This window comes from Trichechus manatus, unplaced genomic scaffold (genome assembly GCF_000243295.1).
Source record: "Trichechus manatus latirostris isolate Lorelei unplaced genomic scaffold, TriManLat1.0 scaffold00363, whole genome shotgun sequence".
In the NCBI taxonomy this organism is placed as follows: Eukaryota; Metazoa; Chordata; class Mammalia; order Sirenia; family Trichechidae; genus Trichechus; species Trichechus manatus.
Window position 1 is genome coordinate 437,930 of NW_004444299.1, and position 15,416 is coordinate 453,345.

General features: G+C 47.3%; 1 protein-coding gene across 1 annotated transcript in view; it reads left to right on the forward strand.

Annotated features, from left to right (window-relative positions):
• Window positions 1-15,416, forward strand: part of LOC101353375 (contactin-associated protein-like 4) — a 166,077-nt gene that overhangs the window by 53,462 nt on the left and 97,199 nt on the right. The window contains exon 3 of the mRNA XM_012559890.2: window positions 9,576-9,754. Within this exon, the coding sequence (XP_012415344.2) occupies window positions 9,576-9,754 (179 nt within the window). The remainder of the gene's footprint in view (window positions 1-9,575; window positions 9,755-15,416) is intronic.

The following is a 15,416-nucleotide window of genomic DNA, read 5'->3' on the forward strand; positions in this document are numbered from 1 at the left end:
CAATGGGCTCAAGCATAACAACAATTATGAGGATGGCACAGAACCAGGCAGGGTTTCTTTTGTTTGTGCATAGGGTCACTATGAGTCGGAATCAACTCGACGGCACCTAACAACAGCAACTTGTCAAGCCGCCATTTGAGATCTTCTGTTCAGATCTTTTACTTTACCATTTCTTCCATTCACTTTAGCTATGTTCAAGAGCAAGTTTCGGAGTCTCTTCTGACATCCATTTTGGTCTTTTCTTTCTTTCCTGTTTTTTTTAATGACCTTTGCTTTCTTCATGTGTGATGTCCTTGATGTCATCCTACAACTCGTCTGGTCTTCAGTCATTAGTGTTCAATGCATCACAGCTATTCTTGAGGTGGTCTCTAAATTCAGGTGGGATGTTCTCATGGTTGTATCTTGGCTCTCATGGACTTGTCGTAATTTTCTTCAGTTTCAGCTTGAACTTGCAGATGAGCAATTGATCACCTGTTCCACGGTTGGCCCATGGCCTTGTTCTGACTGATGATATTAAGCCTGTCTATCATCTCTTTGCACAGATGTACTTGATTTGATTTCTGTGTATTTCATCTAGGAAGGTCCACTTGTATAGTCGCTGTTTATGTTGTTGAAAAAAGATATTTCTGAAGAATAGTTCATTGGTCTTGCAAACTTCTATCATGTGATCTCCAGCATAATTTCTATCACCAAGGCCATATTTTCCAACTACTGATCCTTCTTCTTTGTTTCCGACTTTTGCGTTCCAATCAACAGTAATTATCAATGCATCTTGATTGTATGTTTGATCAATTTCAGACTGCAGAAGTTGGTTAAAATCTTCCATTTCTTCATTTTTGGCATTAGTGGTTGGTGGGTAAGTTTAAATAACAGTCATATTAACTGGTCTTCCTTGGAGGTGTATGGATACTGTCCTATCAGGGACAGCGTTGTACTTCAGGAGAGATCTTGAAATGTTCTTTTTAAGGGTGAATGCACAGGCACTCCTCTTCATTTTGTCATTCCTGGCATAGTAGACCATGCGATTGTCAGATTCAGAATGTCCAATACCAGTCCACTGCAGCTCGCTGATGCCTAGGATATGGATATTCAGGCATTCTATTTCATTTTTGACAATTTCCAATTTTCTTAAATTCATACTCCATACTTTCCATGTTCAGATTATTAATGGATGTTTGCAGCTGTTTCTTCTCATTTTGAGTGATACCACATCAGCAAAATTATTGGAAGAAAATATAGGGGTGTGGCTATCCAGCCTAGATTTTAATGATGGATTATGTGATATAATAACAAAAACAAGAACAGCAAAAGACAAAATAAATAAATGGAACCTTGTAAAAATTAAACACTTTTGTTCATCAAAGATTTTATCAAAAAAGTGAAAAGACAACCTAGCAATTTGGAGAAAATTTTCAGAAACCATATATCCTATATAGGTCTAATATCCAAAATATATGTAAAACTTCTACAACTTAACAACAAAAAGTAACCCAACTGAAAAATGGGCAAAGGCCTTGAACAGACATTTGACCAAAGAGGATATTAACATGGCCAAGAAACGCACGAAAAGATATTCAACATCTTTAGCCGTAAGGAAGATGCAAATCAAAAGCACAGTGACATACCACTTTACTCCCACTAGGATGACTATGATAAAAAAGACAAAACAAAACAAAAAAACCCAGAAAATGACAATGTTGGCAAGGACGTGAGGAAACTGGAACTGTTGCCCATTGCTGGTGGGAATGCAAAGTTGAGAAAATGGCATTGTACCTTCTGCCTAGTGCAGCTCACAGCAGGGTCCAGCGGGTGGGGGGAGGAGAGTCCCTCTAGGGGTGCTGTCGGTGACAATTCTGACAATGCTGAGTATTTCGTGAGTTTAACACACGCTTTCTCCAACCTTTCCTTGAGCATTAAATGAAATCACGTGTGACTCTGATTACTAGTCAGGGTCACGTTTATCAGAACAAACACTGAGAACCACCTGTGATTTAATTCACATCCTAAGTGAGCATCACTCGCATTTTCGCATTTTCGACTCAAATGCTCTTTGAAGACAAACACACCTCAGACGGGGAAAGTTTAACTCTTTAAACAGATGACGGCAAGGGCTAAGTGATTTCTTAAAATTAATTGCTGTCAATAAACATCTCATTGACAAAAGGTACCTTGGGGTGTGATCATCTATCTGGACACATATCCTCAACCAAAAATGTAGCGGGTTAAATTATTCCGGAGATGCTCTAAACGACCCACGAACAATATAATTCTTTCTTGCTCCTGTTTTGAAGTTAAATTATGTAGAAAAGCCAAGATTATTTAGATATCCTGAGCTTTAATATTAGATTTGGTTGTTTAGATTTTACCACAAACAAAGTGAAATAGGGATCCGACTAATCTTTGTATTAATTGGAATCCCTCAGTGGTGCAAATGGCCAAGGTGCTCGGCTGCTAAGGAAAAAGCTGGAGGTTCAAGTCCACCAGAGGCACCTCAGAAGAAAGGCCTGGCAATCTGCTTCTAAAAAAATCAGCCATCGGGAAACCTATGAAGCACAGTTCTGCTCCGACACGTACGGCGTCACCATGAGTCAGAGTTAACTCCGTGGCAACTGGTTTTTGCTAGTTTTAGTACTGGTTATTAATTCGTAAATGTATTGTTTCAAAAACCATTTGTAGAAAATGAACAGACATAAAATCCCACCTTAAGTCACTTTTATACATAGCCAAATAATATTTTATCAAACAGTAATCACTTCTGATTAGTGAATTAAAAAGTGATTGTGAAGCTTTTAAAGCTATTGTTGGCTATCTGTATTACAAATCAATTCTGTCTCCCAATAGAGTGGAGGTTTCCTCATCTCTTTACATGAGTGGCTAAGGTGGTCAGTACTGTACTCGCTGGCCCTCATACCATCGTTCAGTGGGCCCTTCCATCCTGCTTTACCAAGACACCTCCCACAGCCAAGTGTCTGTCAGAGAGGGAGACTCGGAATTGCAGTCCGTGGTCCCTCACCCCCACGCTGAACCTCGACTTTGCTCAAAGCAGCCTTACCCAGTGGTGACTTCCCTGGGTCAGACTTCAGCTGTTAGAAGGGTTGTCAAAGCCAGAATGCTTTCAGAGAAGAAGCTTATTCCTATTTTTATAAAAACGTCATGTTTTGGATTTGAGGAAATAAAGGAAGAACGGGCCTTTGTGTCTGTTCTCTCCTTCACAGCTGCTATATTCGCGAGACTCCACGTGTATTCTGGATAATTCAAAGCCAGATATGAATATATGGTTTATTAGACTCTCCGTGTTTCATTTTTTAAAGATAAGCATTATTCTAGGGGAAGAGATAAGACCTTTACACTAGTAAGCCCAGATACTATATCACCAGGGTCCCCAGAACTTATTCCACTTAATGTCTCTATCTAGAAATAGTCATTGTTCTGGCTGGTCACTTAAGGAATAATTATAGTTAGATATAACTTACAAAATGCAATTGTTTAAAATTCATACAAGCAGTGTTTGTGTTATTATAACGTGGCATATGGATATATTTAAAGCACATGTAAATACATCAAATATTTATTTTGTTAAAGGATTTCAGGAGCTTTATAAAATAATGTCTTTGTCTCCTACTCTTCATGAAATATTAAAATAGATGGCAGAGCACCAGAATGTGGGTTTTAAAAGGAACCAGGGCTCCTTGGGGAAGTGGCTGGTTCCAGCAGGGGTAGGGAAGGACAAGCTGGGCTGGGAGCATCTTGTAGCAGAAGCAAACAAGGAAGCACTGGGTACCCATGGGGCCCTGTCACAGGGGCTGACCTGAAGGGGCTCTCCCTCGTTCAAACTTGGAACGGTTTGAGCATGAAAAAGTGTAGCAACTGTAACGGATTACATGGGAGCTATTAACCCACCAGCTTCTGAAAATGAAAGAGAAAGAGAGAGAGAAGGGGAGAGGAAGTTCTTCTAAACAGAAGAACATCAATACTCCATCTGAGAGAAGGCTAATATTAGTGGATCACCATTTTCTAAGCCCAGTGTGAACACTGATTCAAGCAAGGATCATAAACAGGTGCTGAAACCTTTGCATGAAATGTTTGCTGGAACAGGATGTTCACATGAGCTCAGAGAATCAAATCACACTTCACTGGTCAGTTGCAAAGGGAAAAGTCACTCCCCTAACCAAGCGACCAAAAGTGATGTCACAGTAGCAGCAGGACTGAGACCATGAGCCTGGTGGGCTGGAGTGCGCAGCCCACAACCTCACCCTGTAGAGTTGTTGACAGAACTCGGCAACCTGACTTTAATACGAGGTAATCCATGTAAATACCAGACAAATCCATAGTGTGCCACGTCCCATGAGTCGGCTGTCGTAGACGCTTCAAAAAAATAAAAAAGGCGAGGTGGGGGACTATCCCACATTCAAGGGAGATATTTAAACATGGGCTGAACACTAGTGTTATTGTTAAATTGGTGTCCTCGGTGTTGTAGTGATTTGGGAGAAGGTCCCTGTTTTTAGGAGATGAGGAGACGTGCACTGAATTTGGGGGCAAGGAACCGTGATGCCTATAACTGTTCTCAAGTGGTCCAACAACAACCAATTACATGTGTGCGTGTGCGTGTATTGCGTGTTGTATCCACACATGTGCATGTATGAGTAGATATGCCTCTGTGTGTGCATATGCCCACATGCATGTGAACTGATGTGTGCAGAGTGTATGTGCATATGTGTGCATATGTGAGTGTGTGCGTGTGCACACTTGTGTACACAGAAACAGTAAACATGGCCAAGTGTTAACAGTGAGCCATTCTAGGTATCTGGGTGAAAGCTATACGGATTCTGCATTCTATTTAGTCAGTTCAAATGTAGGTTTAAATGTTGCCTCAAGAATGGTGGGGGAATGGTGTTACAGATTAAATTGTGTCCCTCAGAAAGTTATGTTGGAATCCTAACCCTGAACCTGTAAATATGACCCAGTATGGAAGTAAGGATTTTTTGTTTTGTTTTGTTTTTTAATGCTAATGAAGCCATTCCACAGTAGGGTGGCCCTAAACCCAATCACTTCCGAGTGATGTTTTGTAAAAAGACCAGCATAGACCCAGAGACACACCGAGGGAAGACAGATGCCAAGGAACGCCAAGGATTGCCGGCAGACACCAGAAACCAGAAGAGAGGCCACGGAAGGATGGACAAGGCCCAGACCCTGAATCTGGAATTCTAACCCCCTGAACTGTGAGAAAATAAATTCCTGTTTTTTTTAAAGTAGTCCTAGGTAACTAAGATATCAGCTGTTTAGCTCTATTAACATAACATTAACATAACAGCTTGAAAAAAACTCCACTGCCATCTAGTCAAGTCCGATTCACAGCAACCCTGTAGGACAGAGTAGACCTGCGTGGTAAGGTTTCTAAGGAGCGGCTAGTGGATTGGAACTGCTGACCTTTTTGGCTGGCAGCCAAGCTCTTAACCACTGCGCCACTAGGGCCCCATCAACAGCTTAGAGACCCATTGTACTGTTTGGCCCTCTAATCCCAGCAAACAGAAGCTTAGTTTCCAGAATTTGGCGTCAGCTTGCCGGGGCAGATCTTCTGGATCTATGTTTCCTGAAGTTAAAAAAATATATATATTGTGAGTGTCATTTAAATAAAATTTGAATGTAATAACAATGTTGAATTATAATGCTTTGGTCATAGGAGCTGCTATTTGTATCTTAGCTCTTTAAACAGATGTCTTGGATATTAAACCCAATAAAGTCAGCACTGTCCAGAGTCTGACCGATGAGGTCAGAACAGTACACCAACACCAGCAATGGGCATCATCGCAGATGGCAGGGTGGTGACGGCCGGCAGTACCCCCGGCAGTGCTCGACAGCATCACCCCTCAGTTCTCCGAGGACCCCACTTACAGACGCAGAAACCGAGGCTGCGGCGAGTCTACTCATCACTCCTCAGGCTCACAGGTCTCCCAAGTGGATCTTTCTAGGAAGATCTCCCGGGCCCTGCTCACAGATGTGGATGGACAGTCCTCGTCTGTTAGGGACTGTGGAGAAGGCACTGATAGCTCCTGGATGCACCAGAACTCCGCTGTCCAGTTTTCTTGGTCTGTGGTCCTGTTTGTCTACATGGAGGGAGTTCCTTGGGGACCCATGGGCTCTGCCCTCTGGTCCCAAAGGTGGTTGTTCTCTGAGGTCGGGCTGGGGTTACTCAGGGATGCCACCTGCATTTCTGCTGAGTCGCACAGCTTGTCACAGGGTGGGAGATGATAAAGGAAGCCTCCGTTCTTTGTGCTCCAAATTTCACTATCACTAAATCAGGGAGTCTCTTTATTTGGCGTTCAGTGAAACTGTCATTATGTGATCAGAGTATACCAGAATTGAAAGTGCAGCACCCCAACCCAGTACGCATATTATTTTATTTTTTGGTTCTAAAACATCTAGAGTAAAGAGATGGTTAATGTCGACGGTAGAATTCTCACCTTTGGTGCAGGAGACCTGGGTTCCATTCCCAGCCAATGCACCTCATGTGTGGCCACCACTCATCTGTCAGTGGAGGCTTGTGTGTTGCTGTGACGCTGAACAGGTTTTAGCAGAGCTTCCAGAATAAACAGACTAGGAAGAAAGGCCTGGCTGTCTACTTCTGAAAATCAGCCAATACAAACCTTATGGATCACAATGGTCTCATCAGCATCTGCTCATGGGGATGGCGCACGACCAGGCAGCATTCTCTTCTGTTGTGCATGGGGTCGCCATCAGTCAACAGCAGCTAACAACAATGTTGACAACAGAGTTTAACAGGAGTGCTGTGAGGGCCAGAATCTCCCTTTGCTGTACATAAACTATCAGTGCTTGGTGAGGAACGCTTGCCGCTAAGGCACAGAGCGGGAGGGGTGTAGCAGCCTTCCCAGCCTCTCCCAGCCTAGCAAGGGGAGAACTGTAAGGGTCACAGGAAGATGTGGGGCCATCCACCAAATAAGAGGGGAATTGGTTCCCTGTGGCCACCTTAGCAAAGTACCATAAACTCGATGCCTTATGGGAACACAGATTTGTTCTCACAGTTCTGGAGGCTGAGTCTAAAATCAGGGTGTGGGCGGGGCTGTGTTCTCTGCAAAGGCGCTAGAGAAATTTCCTTCCTTGTCTCTGGACTTCTGGTAGCCCCAGGCAGTCCCTGGCTTACAGATGCATCTCCACATACTGTCCTTCCCTCTGTGTCTCTTCTTTGATAAGGACACCCCTCAGTTGGGATTAAGACCCAGCCTACTTCAGTGTGACCTATCACATCGTCAAAGACCCTACTTCCAAACAAGGTCACCTACATGCGTACCAGGGATTAGGACTTTAACATATCTTTCGGGGGACACAAATCAATCCATAGCAATAAGTAAGGAGCTTCCAGAACCAAAGCTTGGATTTCTGTCTCTTGACTGGAAAGATTCAGAAAGGGCTGATTGAATTCTTCATCCAAGGTACCTGAACTCCTTATTTTCAGGATAAGAACAATGTCATGAATATTGAAAACATTTGTTGATTTTGATTATTTTTCTAAAATTCAAATCTAAATTTCCACCTGGGAAAACTATTAGACATTCAATTGACTTTAAAAAAAAGGGATTTGCACACTCCAAAAGGCTCTTTGTTCATTGAGTTACAGGACTGGATCCATTATGAACAGAGTGTGGAGGTAATTAACACACAGTTGGTGATCCCTAATGCACAGCCCAGAGGTTTGATTCAAGACTAGACAATTGTTAGGATGATTGCAATGACAACAAGAATGGCGTTTTCATTTGAAATTTTAATGTTAAATCAATGCTATCTTAATGGAGCTTTTGTATTATAATGCTTGGGAAATTAATACTTAAAATAGGGAGTTGAAAGGCACCTCTTAGAGCAATCCTAAAGGTCTACAGAAAACCACAGAAGTGACAAATACCAGCAAAGCATTCTAATAGAATGTATTTTCTTGCTTTTTGATGAGATGACCAGAATTTAAACCTTCATTGTCTTCACTATCTTTTTAAGTTTGAAGTGAATCACTTATACCACAACTTTAATAGTTTTAAAGCTGAAAGTTAGTCGCCACCTTGTTAGTTGCCATCAAGGGGATTCTGACTCCTGGTGACCCTTTGCCACTGCCAGGTGCCGGCGAGTCAGTTCCAACTCAGCAACCCGACGTACAACAGAACAAAACACTGCCCGTTCCTGGTGACCCTTACACCCGGAAAAATTCCCAGGGAAGGAGAGAAGAATACACAAAGTTTGGTTAACAAGCATTTTTTTCCAAAAAGCATCTCAGCTAATCATTTATGAGGCAAAGAGTGGGAGTTTGGAGGGTCTGTTGGCCTTCTTCTAGGCAGACATGGAGCATCTGTGAGTCTTAGCAAAGTCATTTGGGGGAGGGGTTCTTGGCAGTGAGCAGTTCCCCGGGACATAAAAGGGTGGTGGATTTCTTCAGACATCACTTTCCCAGGATCACAGGGCTCAGGAAAAGTTCAACATGGTCAAGGAAAACACATGTCTGTGATGGAGAGGTTAAACACACACGTGCACACACCCCAAGTCTGCGGCATCACATTCCTTCCTGAATTAGCTTGTTAGTGCACAAAAGTTACATCTACGTCACACGCTGGGAGAGCCTCCTGGCAGCTGAAACCTGTGCAGGATCAGCCCTTTCACCTGGGCAGTCATGAAATCTGATCACAGGCCTCACTTCACAACCACTTCAGAAAACAGCCAGTTCTATAGTATAATCCAAGAATGCTCTGGCGGCTGGTCGAAAGCTGGACGTGAAGCAGAGAGAGGCTCCAGCGCCCCTGTTCCGCTCTCCTGGGGAAGTAGGCCGTTCGGGCTGGGAGGAAGCCTTTCCTCGGGAGGCACACGCACAGCCCTTCTCAGGTAGCCTGGGTCTCGGGTCTCGCTCACCTGGCTCACCTGGCTCACCTGACTCACCTGGCTCACCTGGCTCACCTGGCTCACCTGACTCACCTGGCTCACCTGGCTCACCTGGCTCACCTGACTCACCTGGCCTACCCTGCGTTGAGCTGTAGGGCAAAGAAGCCCAGCCTGGGCAGGTCCAGTGGACGGGGCCCCTGCCTGACCTCACAAACCTCCTCATGTCCCCCCTGGTCCGCAGTCCAGGGCGTTAGACTGAAATGTTCTCCAAGGGCCCTTCTAGCTCACATGCACCAGAATCCATGATTCCCTCCCGTTACAGATCCTCTGAAATCATCACTGAATTGGCAAAGGCGAATCTTTATCACCTAGAGATGAAGCATAAAGCTGATGTGGTGGGTGCTTTATCACAGCAAGCTTTGCAGAGGGCACTTTGGTTCATGGAAGGCTTAATGGTGCTAATAAAACTCAAACCAGCCTTTCCATAAGGAGCCTCAGAACCTGGGAACACTGCTCAGAGGAGAGGCTGTCACAAGAGCTGGCTTCTCTGTTTAGCACGAGCCTGACCTTGTGCTGGCCTGAGACAGCCCAGGGTGTCGGGCAGACAGCAGTCAGGGCCCAGAGGTCGCCGCTTTAACGAGCAGTGAGAGGACGGTCCGCTAGGGAGAGCCGCGGGTGCTGAGCCTGTCCCTCTCTCGCAGGGCTTCCGGGGGAACGCGAACGCGGACAGCGTGGTGCTCCACCGGCTGCGGCCGCCCGTGGAGACGCGGCACGTGCGCTTCCTGCCCGCGGCCTGGAACCCGGACGGCCGCATCGGGATGCGAGTGGAGCTGTACGGCTGCGCCTACCGTGAGTGCGCGGCTCGGGTGGGCGCGGGACGGTCGGTCAGGGTGTAAGTAGAGCTGTAGGGCTGCGCCTGCTGGGGGGGGGGGGTGCGCGGGATGGCCGGGGCGTGTCACCCTTTAAACACGGGGGCGCCGAGGTGGGCACCTGAGCGCGCAGGTGAAGGGCGCACGCAGGTGCCGGAGACGTCTCACCAGCACGGACCACACCTCACACACCTACGCTTGTGTTCAAGCACCTTTCCTGCAAGAAGCCCGGATTTAGTAGAGGAGACAGCGCCCCGCGTAGAGTCACCAAGCGTTCGCTCTCAAACCACCCGCAGCTGTTGTCTGTCTTTGGCGGCCTGTTCACTTTAACGGATGTTGTGGCCCTAGGAAAATGTCAAGGAGATCTTAAGGCTCCTACTCAGATTGAAGCTTTTTCTTATTTAACAAGAATAGTTGATTCTTTTTCCTATGTTTATAGGAACCTAAGATGGACATCATTAAGTTGTTTTTATTAGCGCCCTTTTACTGGGACAGAGCCCTGGTGGCGCAGTGGGCAGGTGGGCAGTTGGAGCCCACCAGCATCTCCTTGAAACCCCGTGGGGTTGTTCTACTCTGTTCTATAAGGTCGCTATGAGTCGGAATGGACTCGACAGCAACGGGTGTTTTTACTGGGGTGCTTATTATCTCTTCATACTGGGACAGAATGTGGGGTGCTTGAGTCTACTTTCACCTCCACCACTGGCGGCCCCTCTCTCTCTCTCTCTCCCTCCCTCTCTCTCCCTCTCTCTCCCTCTCTCTCTCTGTCTCTCCCTCTCTCTGTCTCTCTCTCTCCCTCTCTCTGTCTCTCCCTCTCCCTCTCTCTCCCTTTCTCTCTCTCCCTCTCTCTGTCTCTCCTTCTCTCTCTCTGTATATACATATGTACACACAGCTATTTCATAAACCCCACAAAGCCCCCTTGGGCAGGGGTATCGCCCCCACTGTAGATGTAACCTGGATGCACAGCCTCAGCCAAGTCACAGTGGGGTTGGGGGGTACCCCTGCATGGTCGAGCTCCCTGCTTTCTTCTGTGAACCCTCCTTCCACCATTAACAGGGGCATATTTTGTGGCTCGTGCGTGTCCGCACAGATCACATTGCCCCATGGGGCAGGTGGGGCAGGCGGGTTAGGCCCTGGACACCCTCACCCAGGGGCTGCTATAAAGGACATTCACATTCAGTCAGAGTCTCCAGGCCCACTTCAGCGACTCCTTGCCAGGCCTGCATGTTACAGCCGCTCTGCAGAGCCCAGAATGTTCAACACAGACCACCAAAGGCACCCCCCAGATCCCAGCCCCCCACCCCGGGCCAAGAGGGTGGGCTCGGGCTCACTGGAGGCAGCCTCTGTGCCGATGTTCATCCCACAGCATTGGGCACAGGAATAGCAGGGTCACAACATTTGCTGAAGGTGGTGAGGGGCCAGTGCAGACATGAGGAGCCTCTTAGTTCCACCGAAGCTCTTGAGAGAAAGGCATCACCCCTGCCCTGTCATAGCTAGAGAGTGAGGGTAGAGGATGGGGGCTGGCATATCCAGCCTGGTGCCCCAGCCCTCCTGAGAGTGCTGTGTGGGCTCCCGGTGGTCCATCCAACTTGGCTTCCAGCCCCTTCAAGGTTGTGGCCTCCACAGGCCACCTGCCTCCGTTCTGAGTGCTCCCCATCTCTCACTGAACACATGTTAACATGCCGTCTTCCTTCTCCCACTCGCACGGGTGCTGGACAACAGGACAGGACGGAGGCTGTGTCATCTGTGGGTTCCTGGAGCTGAGAGTGGACATCTAATGAACTAACAGAGTGTGGGTCAGTGTGGCCAGCTTGCTGAGGGTGCTGTATTGTCACCTCTGTGGTGCCCCCAGGACGTGGGTGCCACAGGAATCTTCGCCGGGCCAGGGACTCCAAGACCACCCTTAGGTTCGAGGATCTGCTGAAGGACTCACAGGGATCAGGGAGGTCATTACACTCAAGGTTGTGGTGGAAGGACACGGAATAAAGCCAGCAGCTGAAGAGGCACACGGGGCAAGTCCAGGAGAGACCAGGTGCCAGAGTCCAGCATACCCTCCCAGGGGAGATGTGTGGATGGTACTTACTTCAGCAGCTATGAGGATAACACACCTGGGGAGGGTGGCCACCAGAGACACCCAGAGCCTTAGTGTCCAGGATTTTACTGAGGGTCAGTCAAGGAGGCATGGAGCACCTCGTGGCTGACCTTGGTTACTCAATCTCCACATTCCCCAGAGGACAAACTGATCCCGTGTAACCCACAGCCCAGGTGAACAAGAGCAGGCGTCCCGGAGGGGAGACATGCAACCCCTGCACAGGGCACACTCAGGCCTCTCGTGCCTTGCACAAAGAAGTGTTACAGCTCTTTTAGCTCTGCCAGCAAGACTCCTGCCTGAAGGAGGCTCTCCATCCATGTGTCAGCAAGCCCAACACAGCCGCTACCACCATGCTGTAGTGGGGCCTGCATGGCTCCTGAGACTTCTGCTCTGCAGCTGGACCTCGCCGGCCTCCGCTGCCAACTCCTGCCATGCTACCCGGGCCTGTAGGGCTCTCTCGCATCCAAGCTACTGGGCTCACACTGCTTCTCACTGTCTTGTGCCGTCTTCAGGGTTTACTCTTTCTTCTGGGTCTAGGAGGTTCTCGGTGCAGAGGCCCTGGGTCCTTGGTCCAAACGACCCAATCCACTTCAGACTCTTCTTCTTGATGGTAATGAAGTGGCCTCCCGCACTTCAGTGCAACTGGCCTTTATGTAAGCCTACTCCTTGTCAATTTCAAGTCATAGCCCTCCCAACACAGCCACTGACCAAACCCCTGGGTAGACCACAAACGCTCAATTTGCACAGTAAACTGAACAATCCCATCAGTCGACCATAAGTCAGTCAATTTGCATAGTTCCAGCCAATCATTCTCTGGAACTTAGCAGACCATATGAAAACGATTCATTGCACCACAGTGCCACCAAGGTAGCATGCCTGTTTTCTTTGTAAGGAAGAAACAGACACAGGAATTATGCACAGCAAGTGTGAGATGGGGAGCATGAGGCAGGTGGAGAGGTTGGTTGGTTGGGGTTGGGCAAGGAATGGTCACAGCCAAGAATAGTGGCATTCCAGGCACAGACTATCAGATGGGGGTGTCCAACCAGATGGGGCACAGTGCAGGGTCCAGGCTGAGGGGCCTTGTGGGGCTGATGCTAACAACACCAGATCTGTGCCAGTGACCTCAGAGAAGGTGCATTTCCTGAGGGTGGACTTTCTCAGGTAGCCCACCCAAGGCTGAGATGCCTCTGGGACATTTACCAGCTGGAGTCCTTTCCATTCCACATTTTCCTCTTCTGTTGCTCATCTTCCTACATCCCCAGACACCCCTAAATCAGTTTGCATGCTCACTTTGGCTCTGGCTAAGCCTTCCCATAGTAGACTTTCTCTTTGATCTTACAACATTTAGCAGCTGCCTCTCCCATTACTCGGGGAACACCGTCAAGTTCATTATTCTTGGAGTAGAACACGCACTTTGACCAAGGCGGCCACCAGCCCGATGTGCCTTTGTGACAGGCTGCTACTCCATACTCCAGTCCTCAGAAAGAGCGTGACTCTGCAGTTTTCTCAAGATCAGCTCGCACCCCAAATTTAGCAAAGCCCTGCCACTGGGAACATGAGGGCCCGCAGAAAAATTCAGAAGATAATCTGTCACAGTGACTTGAAAAGCAGCACAGTCTTCTAACAAATGTGAAACACACTCCCTTTCATCAGCATTAATGAGAGACATAGCTCTTTGTACTTCATCACTGGAAGTAGTACAACAAGCTCAACACTTCTTGGCATGTTATGCATAAGGGTTGTGAAAGGCGTGTCCTATTCACCCACATTTCCACCGGTCCATTAAACACCACAGCCACTTCATCAGTCAGAGGGTTGGAAACGACTCCTGACCACTCTCCATTTCTCAGGTCTTCTCTTTCCATCCTGCACAGCGCTCCTGGGATCTTGATCTTTCCCAAGCATGTGATGTCCTGGCTCTTACCTATGCATTCAGGATAAACCGAATTGCCTGTCACACTCTCAGGAACTTGGATGGAACCTCCTGGTCAGTCTGGTCTCCGCAGCATCCCTCAAGTACTCCACGTTCCTTCTCATACGATCTTCTCCTTATGCACTTAGCACCATGTTCTTTTTATGGATTCCTGCCTTGGTGGAAATGGTTTTTCACTTAAGCACTCTCCTCTACTTCTCCTCTGGGCAAAGGAAGGCCATCAGGTCACTGGTCACTTTGCACACTAACACCAACCTGTGTCTTCAGCACGGATCTCTTTAGACATCCCACCTTCCATACCCAACTGCTCTGGGTACCTCATTGTGGTGAACAGGGATTATTTCTTTGAATCCCCTCTAGGAGCTGTTGCTTACCAAGAGTTCTCTGACACCTGCCACTTGAATGTGTTAACTCGAATCGGTTGACTCAGGACCTCCACACACACAGTCCACTACCAAGCCTAGTGGGCCCACCTTCCACATGTATATTTAATGTGCCCACTTCTCTGCATCCTGATGCCGTTTCCTCTATTTCGGTCATTCCATGCTCCGCCCCAATGACTGCAGCAGCCTCCATGTGCTTCCCTGACCCCACTGTATGCCACCTCAAACGGCGGGGGAAGCAGCCTTCTTGGGTGAATATCTGATAAATGCAAACAGTCCTCCTTCCCATACCCAAAGGTGCACTGAGAACATTGCAAAGGCTCTTGATGGCAGGAAGGTTGGGTACCAATTCCTCATGCCTAACGACCCCCATCCACCCCTCTTGGTCCACGCCCTGCCCCAAACAGAAGAAGGGAGCACAGAGCCCCTGATGATGAGCACACTCCCACACTCAACCTACATTTGTTATTTTTTAGAATAGATATTTTGAGCTGTTTTATATATTATATATATATATACACACACACACACAGACACATATAGACAAGTATATCAAATCATAGAAAGCAAAAATGTCACTCTGATGATTAACGTGTGCCTGACCCAAGCCATGGTTTTTTAATATCCTCATATGCATGGACAGTGGAAAAGGAAGACAGAAGAACTGATGCTTTCAGTTGTGGTGTTGGAGAAGAATATACCATGGCCTGCCAGAAGAATGATTAAATCAGTCTTAGAAAACATACGACCAAAATGTTCTTTAGGAGGGAGAATGGTGAAACTTCAGCTCACTTGCTTTGGACACATCATCAGGAAAGACCAATCACTAGAAAAGGACGTCATGGTTGGTAGAGTGTGCGGTCAGAGAAAATGAGGGAAACCCTCCATGAGATGGGCTGACACAATGGCCACAACAATGGGCTCAGATACACCAGTGATGATGACGACTGGGCAAGACCAGGTGGCATTTCGTTCTGTTGTACATAAGGTCATTGTGAGTTGGAGCTGACTCTGGCAACTCACAACAGTAATATCAAAAATGTATAGTTGTGTAAGTTTTCACAACGGTGCAACCAGCCCCTAGATAATAAACAGAACATTAACCCCTGTCTTAGTCATCTAGTGCTGCTCTAACAGAAATACCAAAAGTGGATGGTTTTAACAAAGAGAAATTTATTCTCTCACAGTCCAGTAGGCTACAAGTCCAAATTCAGGGCATCAGCTCCAGGAGAAGGCTTTCTCACTTTGTCAGCTCTGGAGGAAGGTCC